General features: G+C 56.3%; 4 protein-coding genes across 4 annotated transcripts; 2 read left to right on the top strand and 2 right to left on the bottom strand.

Moving 5' to 3' along the window:
* Nucleotides 1–1,771: 1,771 nt before the first annotated feature.
* SPSK_01441 (uncharacterized protein) lies at nucleotides 1,772–4,595 on the top strand (the record flags this gene model as incomplete). Its single annotated transcript, XM_016728355.1, has 2 exons — nucleotides 1,772–2,195; nucleotides 2,296–4,595. 2 exons carry the CDS (start codon nucleotides 1,772–1,774, stop codon nucleotides 4,593–4,595), a joined length of 2,724 nt encoding a protein of 907 aa, XP_016589843.1.
* A 1,096-nt stretch (nucleotides 4,596–5,691) lies between these two features.
* Nucleotides 5,692–11,815, bottom strand: SPSK_01364 (cohesin loading factor subunit SCC2; the record flags this gene model as incomplete). The annotated part of the gene is made up of 3 exons (XM_016728279.1): nucleotides 5,692–11,161; nucleotides 11,239–11,416; nucleotides 11,482–11,815. The coding sequence occupies 3 exons, from the start codon at nucleotides 11,813–11,815 to the stop codon at nucleotides 5,692–5,694; spliced, it is 5,982 nt and encodes a 1,993-aa protein (XP_016589842.1).
* An 867-nt stretch (nucleotides 11,816–12,682) lies between these two features.
* SPSK_02027 (DNA-directed RNA polymerase I subunit RPA12) lies at nucleotides 12,683–13,135 on the top strand (the record flags this gene model as incomplete). The annotated part of the gene is made up of 2 exons (XM_016728925.1): nucleotides 12,683–12,797; nucleotides 12,882–13,135. 2 exons carry the CDS (start codon nucleotides 12,683–12,685, stop codon nucleotides 13,133–13,135), a joined length of 369 nt encoding a protein of 122 aa, XP_016589841.1.
* Nucleotides 13,136–13,454: 319 nt separating this feature from the next.
* Nucleotides 13,455–14,519, bottom strand: SPSK_01832 (deoxyhypusine monooxygenase; the record flags this gene model as incomplete). The annotated part of the gene is made up of 1 exon (XM_016728732.1): nucleotides 13,455–14,519. The coding sequence occupies one exon, from the start codon at nucleotides 14,517–14,519 to the stop codon at nucleotides 13,455–13,457; it is 1,065 nt and encodes a 354-aa protein (XP_016589840.1).
* Between the last annotated feature and the right edge of the window lie 81 nt (nucleotides 14,520–14,600).

Raw genomic sequence — 14,600 nt, 5'->3', positions numbered from 1 at the left:
CCGTGTATATGCGCTGTTGCTTGTTTGGTTCTTTCGCCTTCGTTGGAAGTTGCAACTGCAGTGTTGCAATTGCAACAGTTGCTCTTTCCTTGTTTCTCTTGTGTAAACCCCAAAGAGTATCTCCCTGGGCAGTTGCGCAAAAGGACAAGATGGGGGCAAGTGCACGCCCGTTTCTGCCCCATGCGCCTGCCCCCGTTTGCTACCAGCTGCCCTCGTTCGCTGCTTCCATTATCCCACGCGTCACCAATCGTCGTCCATTCCTTCCTTCCCTTTGTCGTTGCTGCATTCGTCATTCCCTCCGGTCCGCTCTTTCTGCTTGTGTCGTGTTCCCTTTGCCTCCTCTTTACTTTTATTGCATCCTCCCCCAGTCTCCTTTTCTCTCCTGTTCCCCACATCTTTCCAGCCTCTTTTTCCGCCCCTGTTGGGTGTGCCCTTTTACGCACCCCTTCAAACAAGTATACATCCGTCTCTATTTTAGTTTCATTCCGCCGTTGGCCCTTTGCTCTCAATTCAACTGCACCAGAGCACCCAAACCACCAAAAGCGTCTCGACGGCGCCGTCTGCAGGTTCCTCTCTTTTCGCACACCTACAGGACCAACCAGCTGCCATTCCAACCATCCATCACGCGCACCAAGTGGGCCCCATTCTAGACATACGACGCAACAACTACGAAGTAGGAAGCAAACGATAAAAACAGTCGAAGAAGTCTCAGCGAAAGCGGACTGGGCTGTAGGGGAGTCCAAGGTCAGAAACGGACAGAAAAAGCAACAATACGGGGCCCCCAAATTCCCAAAGACCAAAGAAAAAGAACCTTTTTGCTAGCCCACGAGATTAGCAAGCATGCATATGTTCCGCACTGTGTTTTGCCTCTAGTGTTCTACTCTTTTGGTCGCCGGGTTTCTTCGCGCTCGACCCCCTCTTTGCCTCCTCTCTCACATCGTCGCTTGCTTCTCACCAGCTCTAATGCGCCATTGAACCCACGAAACACAACCTTTCGGCAACTGTCGAAAGAGACGAATGTCGATGAAGATCAGGAGAAGAGAAAGAAGGAGAGAAAAGAAAAGCAGCGGCAATCTAACAAGATACGGTGCTGTGTACTGAGTACGTCAACCGTCGTACGGCAAGATCGACTTGCAGATGGGGAGCAACCTTGTGGTGGCCTGCTGCACCAAGACCGCCCACCCTCTCGCATTCCCTCTAGTCCATCCGCCGCCGCCTCCGCCGCCGCCGCTTCGAGGGCCTCGACGCACTTATTACTGGACGATCCCTGCAACCTACCAAACTAAAGTTTCTCAAACCTAGACAACCTAGCGCTCCACCTGTCACTTCTCACTCACCTTTCATTCCGTCATCTGGGCGTGGGCTTTGCTTTTTGGCTCTACCCTGTCTCCTCGTTTTTTATTCTTTCTATCCTGCGGTGCCTGTGTCTCTCTGGTTGTATCGTCGGGTTTCCTTCTTTTCTTTCCTCTTCATTTCTTATCCGCCTCATCTTCCTCCCGCCTCCTTCTTATTCCTCGTTCTTATTCCTCCTTCCACCCGGTCGCTTTCCACTCGTCTCGTTCGTCTCTTCTACCGTCTCTTGTCCCCAGCCGAGCGTTCTCCATCTTCGTCGCCTGTTTTGTTCCCTACTTGAGCAGCGTTTGCAAACCTCCCACCGGCGCACCCGCGGCTGCAGCCAAACCGGGCTCATTTCGTCAGGTCTAACCAAGATCCGAGAGTACAACGACCGGACAAAGCAAAGAGGGCGCAGCCCGCTGCATTGCTGCCCGCCATGCAGCGCGTTTCCTCTTTGCTCCCGAGCTGGGACAGGGCCAAGGCGGCTGATGGCGCATCCAATCCCGGCAACACAAGCAATACCGGTGGGAACACTACAGCGGCAGCATCAAACGCAGCCGCCAACAGCACCGGCTTCAGCCTTAACAACAACCGCAGCAGCACCAGCAGCAGCATTAGCAACGCCAACAACAACCGGAACAGCAGCAACAGCACACAGCTGCGCAATGGCCGCGCCTTTGCCAAAGTGTTCAGCTGGGCCGACCGCATCGGCGGCCACAAGACGCTGACCGTCTCGCCCAGTATCGCCAATGCTGCCACCACGCCTTCGCTCTCCGGCCAGATGGGCCGCGAAGCGTACTGGCCGTCGGCGCTCGATCGCGAGTGCGAAAAGGCGGCGCGCATCCTCAAGTCGTTCTGCAGTATGTTGTTGAGGCGCCCTTTTTTATTTTACAACCTTGCTCAATCTTTCTTTCCTTGCTCTTCTCTTCTTGCGCCGGTCCCAGTGCTAACAATTCCCAGCCGACGGTTTTCTCGACGAGGCCGACGCCGCACCAACTAGCCCGACAAATCGTGCAAGCATGAACAGCCTCGCATCCCCGCGCTTACCGCCCAGGCGTTCGGGCGACGTGCCGCCCATGTCGCCCACGAGTGGCCTGACGCCCGCCAAGAGGAAGATTCCACCTCGCATCATCCAAGAGGCCGTGGGTCTCGCCATTTTTTCCTGCATGCGCTCGGGTCTCTGGATGTCCGGCTCGGGCGGCTCTGGCATTCTCATCGCCCGCAAGGCCGACGGCACCTGGTCGCCGCCTTCGGGCATTCTCTTGCACACTTCGACGGTCGCCTTCATGATGGGCGTCGATATCTACGACTGTGTCTTGGTCATCAACAGCGTCGCCGCGCTAGAGCTGTTTACGCGGCCACGCCTCACCCTGGGCACCGACATCCCACTGACTGTTGGGCCGCTCGTCACGATGGGCTTGTTGGAAAACGATGTGCGGTTGAACCATGAGCTCGGAAATACTGTGTTAACGTACCTCAAGGCACGCGGACGCCACAGCCCGGCGCAGCTCGCCGGCTCCCTCGTCACTGAGCGATCCAACGAGAACGAGCGCTTCTACTCCGAAGACGGCGCCGGCAATGGCTCGCAGCCTATTGACATCCTTGACATTCTCGCGGGCAATGTCCGCAAATCCATCCCCGAAATCCTCCCGCTCTTCGAGGCCATCAAGGCCGCCGAGGGTCGAATTGACTTTGACACGGCCACTATGGACCGTCTGTCGCAGCAGCCGGCTCCGGGCGACGCCGATATTGCCGACACCCCGGGTATCCTGACCCCGTCCTCCCCGAACTCCGCCACGTTTGGCATACCCGACGCCGCCGACCCAGACCCCTTTGGCATCATTGCCCTGGAGATGGCTGGCTTGGAGATTCGTGAAGCCGGTTCCAAACACCGGCCTTCAAGCCACCAGTTTGATTACAACAACAACGCAAGTCCCACCAGTCCTATGTTTGCTTCTCGTTTCAGCCGCCAGAGCGCCGATGTCGCCGCCCTGGAGCACGGCAACAACCGGACAAGCTACATGTCCACCCGTACACAAGCTACATCAATGACTGATGCTTGTACACAGACGAACGACGTCACCGGAACCCCAGACACCTCTCTCAGTCCCACCCACTCCGACGACGGCAAAGATGCCCAAGCGAACCACGACAACATCCGCAACAGCTTGGCAAGGAATGTCCCCTCCCCCGTCCCAGAACTGTCTGTGCATGCCACACCCGTCGAGCAACCCGTCGAGCAACCCGTCGAACAACCCGTCGAGCGGCTCGCCGCGCCTGAGGAGGACTCGGCCGGACTGGCCATGTCCAATGCCCCGCCGCTTCTGCCGCCAAGGCACCGTCCAGTTCCTGTTCCTGATGCTGTAATGACCGACTCCGCCGCAGACACAACGAATTCAAAGTACCTCACGGTCGACCGCGGTATCGAAACTGACGAGCAGCTGTCTGATGGTGCCGCGACCCTGGCGACCAGTCACTTTGTGGAGGATGAGCGGAACGAGGATGCTGACGACGAGGACGAGGAGACTGACGGTTTTGGCGACGACGGCGGCAACGAGACGCTGGACGATGCCGCTGATTTCGACGATGGCGACGACGACTTGGACGACGACGACATGGAGGAAGAGCCAGTTATTTTCGAGGTCGCGTCGACTACTGTGCGGCCGGTTCGTGTTGCACCCGCACAGATGGCCACGCAAGTTGCCCAGGTCATCCAAGCCAAGGGCGCGCTTGTGAACATTCCCAAGCGCGTTGCCCCGCCCCTGCCGCTGCGGAGCCCCGCCCGGACGTCCAGAGCTAGCAAGAGCGAGTATGGCGACCTCTCTGCCATCGGCAGCCCCCTGCGCAACTCGTTTCAGAGCAGCGTGACGTCTGATGTCCGCGCTGAGTCACCCGACGTCGCGAATACGAAGCCAGTGGCTGGGTTGGCGGAGTCGGCTATGAAGCGCACGCCTGTTGCTCTTGCCGTTCCTGTCAGCGCCGTGGAGAACGAGTCCTCTGTGACCACGTCTGCTTATGAGTCTGCCGCTGATACGACTGTCGCGGACAAGACGAACACGGTCGACGATGCTGAGGCCATACCCTCCATTCCCAATGCTTCTGAGCCCACGACGTCTTCGATTGACGACTCCGACCGTGAGCCGCAGACCCCGCGCCCTGATGCTGCCTTTGACGAAGCTCCGGCGGGCGCACAGAAGCAGAACGACGAGGACCTGGGTCTTACCACCGACCACCTTCACACATCAACACTGGCGGTTTAAGAGAACGACGACGTGCCTCCCACACGTGTTTTTTTTTCTTTCTCGGCCCGATCAACGGTACATGTGGGCTACCGAATGATAGTACGACGACAGGAATAGGGGTCGACTGCACAAGCGTCGACTGCGTCCTGATTTAATGATTTGGAGACAATGTTTTCAGATACAATGCATATGACAGGCGAAAGAGGACGTGTACAGATAGACCTGCCCATTTGGGTAGGCGGGCCAGGACGGCATTCATACCCGGCGTTATTGTTTTTGGCTTTCTTTGCATATGTTTTCTGTATTTCTCGTCCTCGGAACGGACAAACGGAGAAAATAAATCAGAGCAAAGCACGTCGCATCTTTGGTTTTGGGGCATTTTCTGTATACCCCATTTGCAACGTCTCTCTTTTTGTTCCGATTTATTATTTGGTATTGTGAGGTTATTGGCAGTCGGTTATTGGTTATCGGTTATTGTTCACCTTTTATCAGGTATCCTTTGTTTCTTGGAAGAAACACAGCAGTGGCATTTACTTTTCCTGCTTTTAATATTATCACGCCGTTACGCCACCTAACAAACGTTTCTCCCTACCATGATATTTGAAACACTGCATGTCGTACTCTGTAATTGCTTGAGATACTTTGACTACAATGTCCCGGTTGAAGAGCATTCGTGTTCTGTCATTGTTTTGTTTTGTATCAAATCAAACCAGTCCCTTGGTTGTTTTTGGTACAAAAGTTGGTAGGCTCGAAGCACTACCGTCCCGAATATGGTGTAACGAACATACAAGGAAATGACCAGAATCTCGAAGGTGGAAAGAAAAAGATCAAAGAAAAAAAGACACACGCAAAAAAAGCCAGTCGTCCTTGACCGAGTCCTCGTCCTTGAGGCTGCGTCGTGTATGCACGCGTGAATAAACGATAAAAAAACAGAAAGTAAAATAAAACAAATAATAAAACATAGAACAATCAGAAACAGCAAATGCCAGTCCCAGATACGCATCCCATATGCACACACCCTTCTAACATGGAATCTTTTTTTGATCCTCCACTTTGTCTAGCCCGGGCATCCGACTCTATTCGATAAAACACATCGTTTTTGGCTTCTCCTCGTTTAGAAATCAAATTCGCCGTCGCCATCCTCGTCGAGACCGGCGCTCTTCCTTGGCCGGCCTCTCTTGCGGGGCTGCTGTGAGCTCGACCGTTGCCGCTTCTTGCGTCCGCCCGGTGTGCTGCCGCCCTTGCGCTTCCGGCCACGCTCGCGGCCAGCGTCGTCTTCACCGCCACTGGGCGTTGCCGGGTCGTCGTCGTCCATGCCGTTGCCATCGTCTTCTTCGAGCTTAAAGTCGGAGTCGACCGTCAGCAGCTCCACAAAGGCCTTGCAGCGGGCGGCCATGAGCGCCTCGGAGTCGAGTCCCTTCATAATCGAGCTCATCTCCTCCCAGAACTTGTCGGCCGTTATGCCTTGGACCTTGGTCGGAGCACGCGTCAAGTCGCGCCCGGCGCCCTTGGCCTTGTTGCCTTCGCGCTTGAGGCCGTACTGCCGGCACAGGAACGTACGAGCCTCCCACAGGCAGAGCAGCACCATACACCCGGTGGCAATCTGCTTCAGGCGGCGGGGAGCGAGGCCAGGACGGAGGGCTGGCCCGGTTGGTGCTGGTGCTGACGTCTCGCCCCCCTCGGTGCCGTCAGGGACAACGGGCGTCTCCTGTTGACCACCAGTCGAATCGAAAATGTCTGTCTCAATAGTTTGTGAGATGGTCACACCCGTTGTGTGGACGATCCTTTCCATGGTTGAGACGAGCGACTGGAGTTCGGCCACGGTGACAAATTCGAAAAACGCCATATTTTCAATAACGAAGCGAGAAAACTCAAGGTGATGCGGTGTCTCCTCAGACACGTCCAGCTTGTTCGGTTCAAAGTCGACTTGGCCACACATCTTCTCCAGCATCCGGCCGCGGTTCTTGGACTTGCTGTCTTTGACGACGTCCATCAGATGGTGCAGCTTGGATGTGAACGGTTCCGTCGTGGCGCCGCGGGTGTCGTTGATGACATCTCGTTGGTACTGGAACACAGTCTGCACGGCTTTGACGTATTCACGCTCCAACACTGTCTCGTACTTGTTGTGCAGTGCACGGTGCTCCCGATACGCTAGTTCGGCCATCTTCGGCATGGTCGATGTCTCCAAGGTGATCATTGTCACACCTGTCTCCTTGGGATGCACGAGACCTTGCCGGCTAATGCTGGCAAGTATCTCGGCAGCCAAATATGCTTCTTCGCTGACCGAGCCAAGCGCAATGCGTGTAATGTCACCCATAAACCGCTGTGTCGTCGCGCTTGCAACATCATCGTGATTTGTGCCGCCCATGACGGTGAGCTGTCTCTTCTTACCAGCACCCTCGCCAACACGGGCCGACTTCCCAACATCGTTGCGTGCAGCCGCCTTCTGCGCCTTGGGATCAGATCCCGTCTCGGACCGCAGTTCCTCCTTTGTGAGGAACTCCTTTAATGATTGCATGATTTTGACCTCCAGGCTGGGGTCTTGCTGCTTGAATGCAATGTGGAACGATGTATAGACGTTCTTCTCCACAAAGTTGCGCGGCCATGACTGGCAAATCAGACCCATTGCGTCCAGGGCGATGCGCCGGATAGCGAGGGGCCATGGCGGGATCGAAATCGGGCAGAGCGTATCAACCATGAGCTTCGACACGGAGGAGAAGTTGTACGACGGGAACTGCGCCCGGAAGGTCTCGATCTCGCTGTCGAAATCGCAATGCTTACCCGCCATGCCAACAATCAGCGCGTAGCGCAAGAATCTCTTCGCCTTCTTGTCAAAGTCCGAATCGTTGTCCGTCATCTTCTCTTGATTGACTACGCCGCGGATGGCTGAAATGACAACACGCACGAGCGGTTTTGGGTCTTTCAGGAGGACACTGACCACCCATATACACCCCATCACGTCGTCCAGGAGTGTTCTGCTGACCGCGACAACGCTCGGTAGCAGGTTACTTCTAATCTCCTCCAAGAACGGCTTCATCACGCTTGACAGTTGTGGAAGGACACGGCTGTAAATGACAACGACAGCGCGGGCTGTCGCCATGTCTTGAGCAGTCTTGACGTTCTTCACGTTGACAATGTGCGACTTCAAGAGGCGGATCTGCTCAAAGGTAAAGAGGCGCGGGTCTGCTTTGGCAAAGATCATCATCAGTTGGAGTGCCTCGTTTCCAGATGGTATAGATGGATCGTCACTGTCGGGGTTGTCGGCAAGGTCGCACATGATTGCGACAAAACGTTTGCAGACATCAAAGTTCGCCGTCGCCGCCTTGGCCGTGGGCGACAGGATGGTTTGAAAGACTCTGTCGAGGATGGGGGTGATCGACCCGTTTTTCACCGTTTGCAGAATCAGAATGACATGCTCAGTCAACGATGACTTTTCGGCAGTGGTCTCCGTACCGGCCGCGCTGGCAGCGACCGTCTCTGCAAAAGGCGTCACCCAGACTTCTTCGATTGTCTGCCGTGCCAAGTCCCGGACGCCCTCGTCAGGATCCTGAATGCGGTGAAGCAAGCCGTTCGCAATATCACTGCGGATTTCCTTGGAATGGTTCCGCAAATAGACGTCTCGCGCAATCTTGATGGCACGCTTGCGGACACCGACACCTGAGTCCAGGAAACGATCGATGACGGTCTTGATCATAGTAGACTCCAGGTTTGGCCGCAGGATGATAGCGCGGCTGACCAAACCCAGTGCAGAGTCTCGTACTTGTACCGACGAGTCGGCGCAGCATTCGCGGATGAGACGACCGACAATCGACGCTGGGTTGTCAAAAATTGACGGGTCCGTCTCAAGAACTTCTGTGATACTCTTCAGACTCTTGCTGCGGACGGTGGCCTGGTCGCTGCCCATACCCATTGCTAGGATGTTGATGATATCGTTGAAGGAGCCGCCTAGTGGCGATCTCAGAGCAACAATGGCATAGGAGAGCTTTGCCTGTGCCGCGGTAACACCCTTGAAGGCCCGGTTACCGGCCACTCCACGGTTGTCCTCGATCATGACACGGAGTCGGTAGGCGATTCTGCCAAGATCTCTATTTTGCCGCTCCAGCACGCGGTTGTCCCGCGCCTTGACGCTGTCATTGCCCTCGCCCTCGTCACCAGCGGCCGCCGCCTCAGCCGCTGCGGCAGCGGCAGCTGCGGCTGCAGCCTCGGCACGTGTGGAGTACAGACGGCAGACCCGAGCAGCCCAGTCTGCTACAGTGTAAGAAATGGCGCCCCGCAAGTGAGGGTCCTGTGAACTCCGGTCTTCGAGGTATTCCAAGGCGGGAGAGAAGGGTCCCTTCCAAGCTAAGAACTCTTCAGCTGGGGGGTTGTCGCCTAGTGCTGCCCCAGCCAGGTCCGACAACAGGCGGTCCAGCTCGTCAGGACCCGTATTCTCCGGCGAGTTTGCAGACTGGTGGATGGTTGACCGCAACTTTGCAAGAGCCGCTCCGATGACACCAAGCTCTTCCAGAGCCATGTTTTTCACAGGGGCCGGGACCTTGTCGTTTTCTGTGAGCTTGAACATGGCCATCATCAGAAGACGAAGAAGAAGCTCTGCAGACGGCCAGTCAGGGGTCTCGAGACATGCTGTGAAGTCCTCGACAAACAGGTCTAAGAGGTTGCGGTATGGGGTGTCGGCTGACTTGGACGACATCTGCGCCCGTTCAACGATGAATTTGATAACGTACTTGGCGTGTACGTACGCCGTGCTGTTCAGGGGCGATGCGGCGTCCGTCAGCTCGGCAATCGAAAGTTCGTGCTCATAAGCACCTTGCTCTTCCGATGTGATGGTAGCCACGGGCGCACTGGGTGCTTGGTTGGACTCCTCGGCTTCAATCTCGGCTTTTTCGCCGTCTTCCATAACTTCGTCGACGATTCCAGACGACGACTTTTCCTTCTCAGCCACGCGCCCAGCACTGGCTTGCACAAGGCGCATGATGAGGGCCGATACTGGTTGGATGCTCTTGCCGTCTGCAAGCTTAAACTGTCTGGCACTCAGCTTTCCAACAGGTAGCTTCTCGAGGGAAGTGAGGATATCGTCAAAGATACCACGGCGTTGCACGGGCTTCTTGACAAATATCTGCGACAGCATATCCATGGCTGCTAGGCGCAGGCCGTCAAAGGCTTGAACACCCAGGACGGAGTCGCGCTCGGTATGCGCGTTTTCGACAAAGATAAGGTGCGAAGCGCAGAACTCGAGCGAGTTGATGACCAGCTCAGACAAGTCGATCGCCTGAACAAGTGTCGTCATGCCAGAGAACAGACGCTGTGCAGCCATGAAGAGAGGCGAGATGGCCTTCTTGTACGACGACAGCTGCTTGAACCGCCGCTCCAGGGGACCAGAGCTGCGCAGCTCTGCAATCGGCACCACGGCATTGTCCATGACAACCTTGAACAGGTCGACGGCCGACTGGATGACATTCTCAGAGTACAACTGTTTGTCTTCGCGGCCACCAGACATAATCTTGAGTGACAGGCGAGCGGCTCGGAGGCCCGTATCGGCAAAACGCAGCAGGGTGACCCACTCGTCGACTTCAGACTCGGTCGCTTCCGTGCTGAGCTTGAGATCGAGGCTGAGAGCATGACGTAAGGCGCCGTCACAGAGGCGCTGCAAGTGTAGAAGATCATCGATGGGTACGTCTGCAAAGCAGCCCAAAGTGATGGCCTTTTGCATCGTGCTCTGCGCTTTTCTCAAGGCATGGTCGGTAAGCGTTGGCTCATCGTCTGCAGTCAAGGAAATGAGAGGGGCGTTCCCAGGCTGCTTGTTCACATTCATCTCAGCCTCGAAAATGTCCTGGAAAAGACGTAGAAGCTCCTGGAAGGCGGCTTCTGCTCTCTGACGCTGGTCCAAGTCGCTAAAGAAGTCCTGTGCGTTGTCGTCGGGGAGGTCCGCTACAACCTGATAGTCTTGCGGGTTGAAATTGGGCCCAGCTGCAAGCTCAATCGATATTGCGCCCTTGGTATCTTGTCCTGTGGTGGGGGGCTTTATTGGGGTCTCGTTTTTCGGAACCGGGATGGGCACGGGAGTCTCTTTTGGTACCGAATGTGGAGCGGCCGTGATATTTTCGGTCTTCACTGGGGCATCCAGCCCATTTGTCGGCGGTGTAGCGGTGATGGGGCTGTCGTCAACAACAATGGCGTCCGCGGCATAAGATGGTGGAAGTGAAGGAATGCTAATCTCAATCTTGGCCATACTATTTTGCGAGTGCGCCTGTGCGTTGAGTGAAGTGGTGTCGGCCGCCACGCCGTTGCTGGTGGCGGTGTTGCCGTTACCGACAGCACTCTCCTTTGCTTTTGACGACGTGCCCGACCTTTTGGTCGGAGTAGACTTGGTGGTGGGAGTCGCGGATGCCTGTGGGGTGCTGCCGTTGGTGGGCGGCGGCTTGCTCGGAGACTCTGGGCTCGGGTAGCGGAAGGGGACGTTGGCTTTCTCAAACACGGCCTTCGTAATGGGCTTCAAGTTCGATGCAGGGTTCGGTGTCGATGGGTCCGCCGGCGCCGCACCGTTTGAATCGCTTCCACTTGCTTGAGGTAATGGCTTGAAGTTGCTGCAATGTGTTAGAAGGGGGATGATCTCAAGCAGTGAAGGGACACCGAAGAGAAAGAGGGAGCAGCCGAGACATACAACTGAGGTACCCTGCTGTTGGCTAGGAGCTGGTGCAGGTCGTCCACGCTGCGTCCTGTTAAAGAAGCAGCCTGACCAAACGCATTGTTGTTCAACGTATTGAACTCTTGCTGCGAGACAAGCTGTGACAGTTCGTTGGAAGCCGCCTTCGCTGCCAGAGTGGGGATCGGAATGATGCCTGCACAAACTAGTCAATGAACCGCCCATAAAGACAGTGTAAACAGCGGGACTGGGGAGACGCACGCGTTTCCAAAGGTGAGATGGAGGTGAAAGGCGAATATGGGAGCGCTTCCCCAAAGGCAAAGGGGCGCATGAACTTCTGCGGGCCGGAGGACGACGGCGGCGGCGGGAGTGCGGGTACTGGTGTGTGGTAAAGGGCCGACGGCGAGATCGTGTTGGCCGACGATGACGAGGCGGCGGAGATGGAGATGGCGAGCGGTTCGGCCTTGGGTAGCTGGGGAAGTGGAGGATTGGGATTGAGAAGCAACATGCTGGGGTCGATGCCCCCGCTGCCGTTTTGAAATCCATTCTGTTGAGGCTCATGGTGCTCGCCGAGCAGGATCCTGGGGTCGGCCATGGCAGGAGCGACTGCGCAACCCGCCGCGCATGGCAGGTGCGACTATATGTGGTGTGGTAGGATGGAAGGCGTCGGCGGCCGAGGAGGGAAAGGGCGACGGGGGCGCGGCGTTCGCTTGACGCAGCGTCTTCAATGGCCGCGTTACGGACAAACGTTGATGGAAGGAGGCTGCCGGCCTTTAAGGAAGGAGCAAAGGTCGTCGTGTTTGCCGGCGCAACAATTTGGTGAAACAGGAAAGAGCAAACCGTCGCGGCCTGTCGGAGGAGGGTAAAGGAGCGTAAGTCTACCAAAGGAATGACGTGCAAAGTCAAGTAACGTCTTTCCCGGTCAATGAGTTGCGATTTCGATGCTCCGATGGCAGAGGCAGGATTGCTGGCTGGTGGATTGTCAAAGGGAGGAAACCGAGAAACAACGTCCGGGAGTTGTTGTGAACTGTAGTGTACAGACGGGGCCGAGCATGGGCCAAAGTTGGGGGTGGAAGGGGCTGTTCCAGCGAATGAGCGCGCTAGACTCTCACTGCGCGGCATGGGGTTGGAAAGGCAGGAGCCAGCCAATAGTGGGCCTCGTGTGGGTCACCACTGTGCAGCTGCGGCAGAGTGGTCCGTGCATAATCGATGCTACCCAAATTTGTGGAGACCAAACTTTTGGTGAAAGGCGGAAAGAGCATGTCGTACTATGTATAAAATTTAGATACGGCAGAAAAAAAGTCCTTTCGAGATCAAGCATCTCTCACTGGACATTTCCTTTTCCGAGCTTCTGCTTCACGGACGCAACAGCGATTTCGACGATAACCACGAACTGGATCTCCTCTACTCTAAGCACTAGTAGACCGAGTTTTAACACGTTTTCATAGCCCCATCAATCACAATGGCTTCCATAGGATCGCTGGTGTTCTGCACCGACTGTGGTAACATCCTGCCTTTGTCCACGGGGTCCAACCGCAACCTGCTCGTGTGCCGCTGCTGTGGTGCCGAAAACAGAGGTATGATGGTCTCGAGGCGAAAATAGGACATTCGTGCGATGCCAATCATGTGTGAGGGACTCTGTCACTGACTCGCTTTACTAGACACCTCTTCCGCCAAGACGATCTTGACCGAGTCCAAACCAAAGGACTTCCCCTCGCCGCTGCGCCAGAAATTGTCTTCGGTTCAGGTCGTGGAGAAACACAAGGTCAATGGCGAGGCCACGACGAACGAGACGTGCCCCAAGTGCGGTCGCACCGAAGTGCGCTTTACGACTGCGCAGATCCGTGGTGCCGACGAAGGTTCGACAGTGTTCTTCCGTTGTGACTGTGGCTTCAGATGGTCGCAGAACAACTGAGTGGGGGATCTGGACGAGAAGACACGGACGCGACATACGCGCGGATTCGTTGCGTCATGTCGTCCCTCTCCGCGCTTCCGTTTGCGGAGCACCCTGTTGGAAAGCCTTTATTTAATGATACCCATTTTACCCACGATTGTATAATAGATAGAACGAAAGATGGTAACGATGACAATAGAAACTCCATTAGAAAATCAGATATACACGCTACAGATTATGATATCTCGAAAACTTTTATTCCTCCAATTTGCTGTGAAATTCAGAAGAATACACAAAAGACAAACACATGACCATAGAAAATTGACTGCAAACTCTTCTGTTACGCAGCTGTCGCCGCGGCCGGCGCGGCCTCAGGGATCAGAGCGTACTCAGCCTCGCCGCCCTGCTCAAACTCGGCCATATCTAGGGCCACAATGACGCTCTCGCGCACCACCTTCTCCTTGTCGTGCAAGAACAGCTTCAGAGTATCTTCGACGCCCTCCTCGTCGCCCAGACTGCCGAGTGCCTCGGCCGCCTCGTGGCGCACCATGCTGGCCTCGTTGACATTGCTCAGCGCGGCGGTCAGGGCAGGGATCGACGCCGGGTGCGACAGCTGGCCGAACACAAATGCAATTTCGTGGCGGAAGAGCGCCGACGTGTCGGCGAAGCCCTTGGCCAGGGCCTGGACAGCCGGCACGGCCGTCGGCAGGTCGGGCGGCGAAGCCAGGTCGCGCAGGGTGAACATGGAGCGGTAGCGGCGGAACAGCGGCAGCGTGATGTCCATCAGGTCCTTCTCCAGGACCTCGACGGTCTGTGCGGCGGCCTCTTGGTCGGCGGCGTTCTGCGCCATCGGCGGCGCCGGGTCGACAGACGCAAAGTCACTCGGGCGCAGGTGCTCCTGGGCGCGCTGGGTCGAGTTGGCCCATTCGATGCGGTCGATGGCAATCTCGCAGGTCTCGCGCACGACAACCTCTTCGCCCTCACGATCGCGGTACTGCCGGAGCAGCTCAAGGTCGGCGGCGTTGCCAAGGGCACCAAGGGCCTCGGCGGCCTCATGGCGGCACATGGCGTCTTCGTTCACGTCGGCAAGGACATCGCGCAAGGGTGGTGCGGCGGCGGCAGCATTGCCCGTTTGGCCAAGACAGTAGGCGAGCTCGTGTTTGAGAAGTGCCGAGGGAGACGTGAATCCAGCGGCAATGGCGTCGATGGCAGCCTTGGCAGCAGGCAGGTCGATACCGCGGTCACCAGTACCTTCCGTAGCCTGCTTGGCCAGATGCTTAAGGGAGAAGAGGGCTCGGAAGCGTATGGGGAGGGGGGTCGTCTCGTCGCAAAGAGACTTGCGTAGGGAAAGGACAGTCGCATCGGCCGCGACCAGGGCCTCGGACTGATCAGCTGCGGCCGTCATTATGGATATTGAAGAGGTCGATTGTTCGTCGGTGGTCGTGATCAAAAATCCGAGATATGAAAATACTTGCTGTGTCGTTCT

The sequence above is a fragment of the Sporothrix schenckii genome, assembly GCF_000961545.1.
Source record: "Sporothrix schenckii 1099-18 chromosome Unknown Cont42, whole genome shotgun sequence".
In the NCBI taxonomy this organism is placed as follows: Eukaryota; Fungi; Ascomycota; class Sordariomycetes; order Ophiostomatales; family Ophiostomataceae; genus Sporothrix; species Sporothrix schenckii.
The sequence above is the reverse complement of the archived record's forward strand: the minus strand, read 5'-3'. Positions and strand labels throughout refer to the sequence as shown.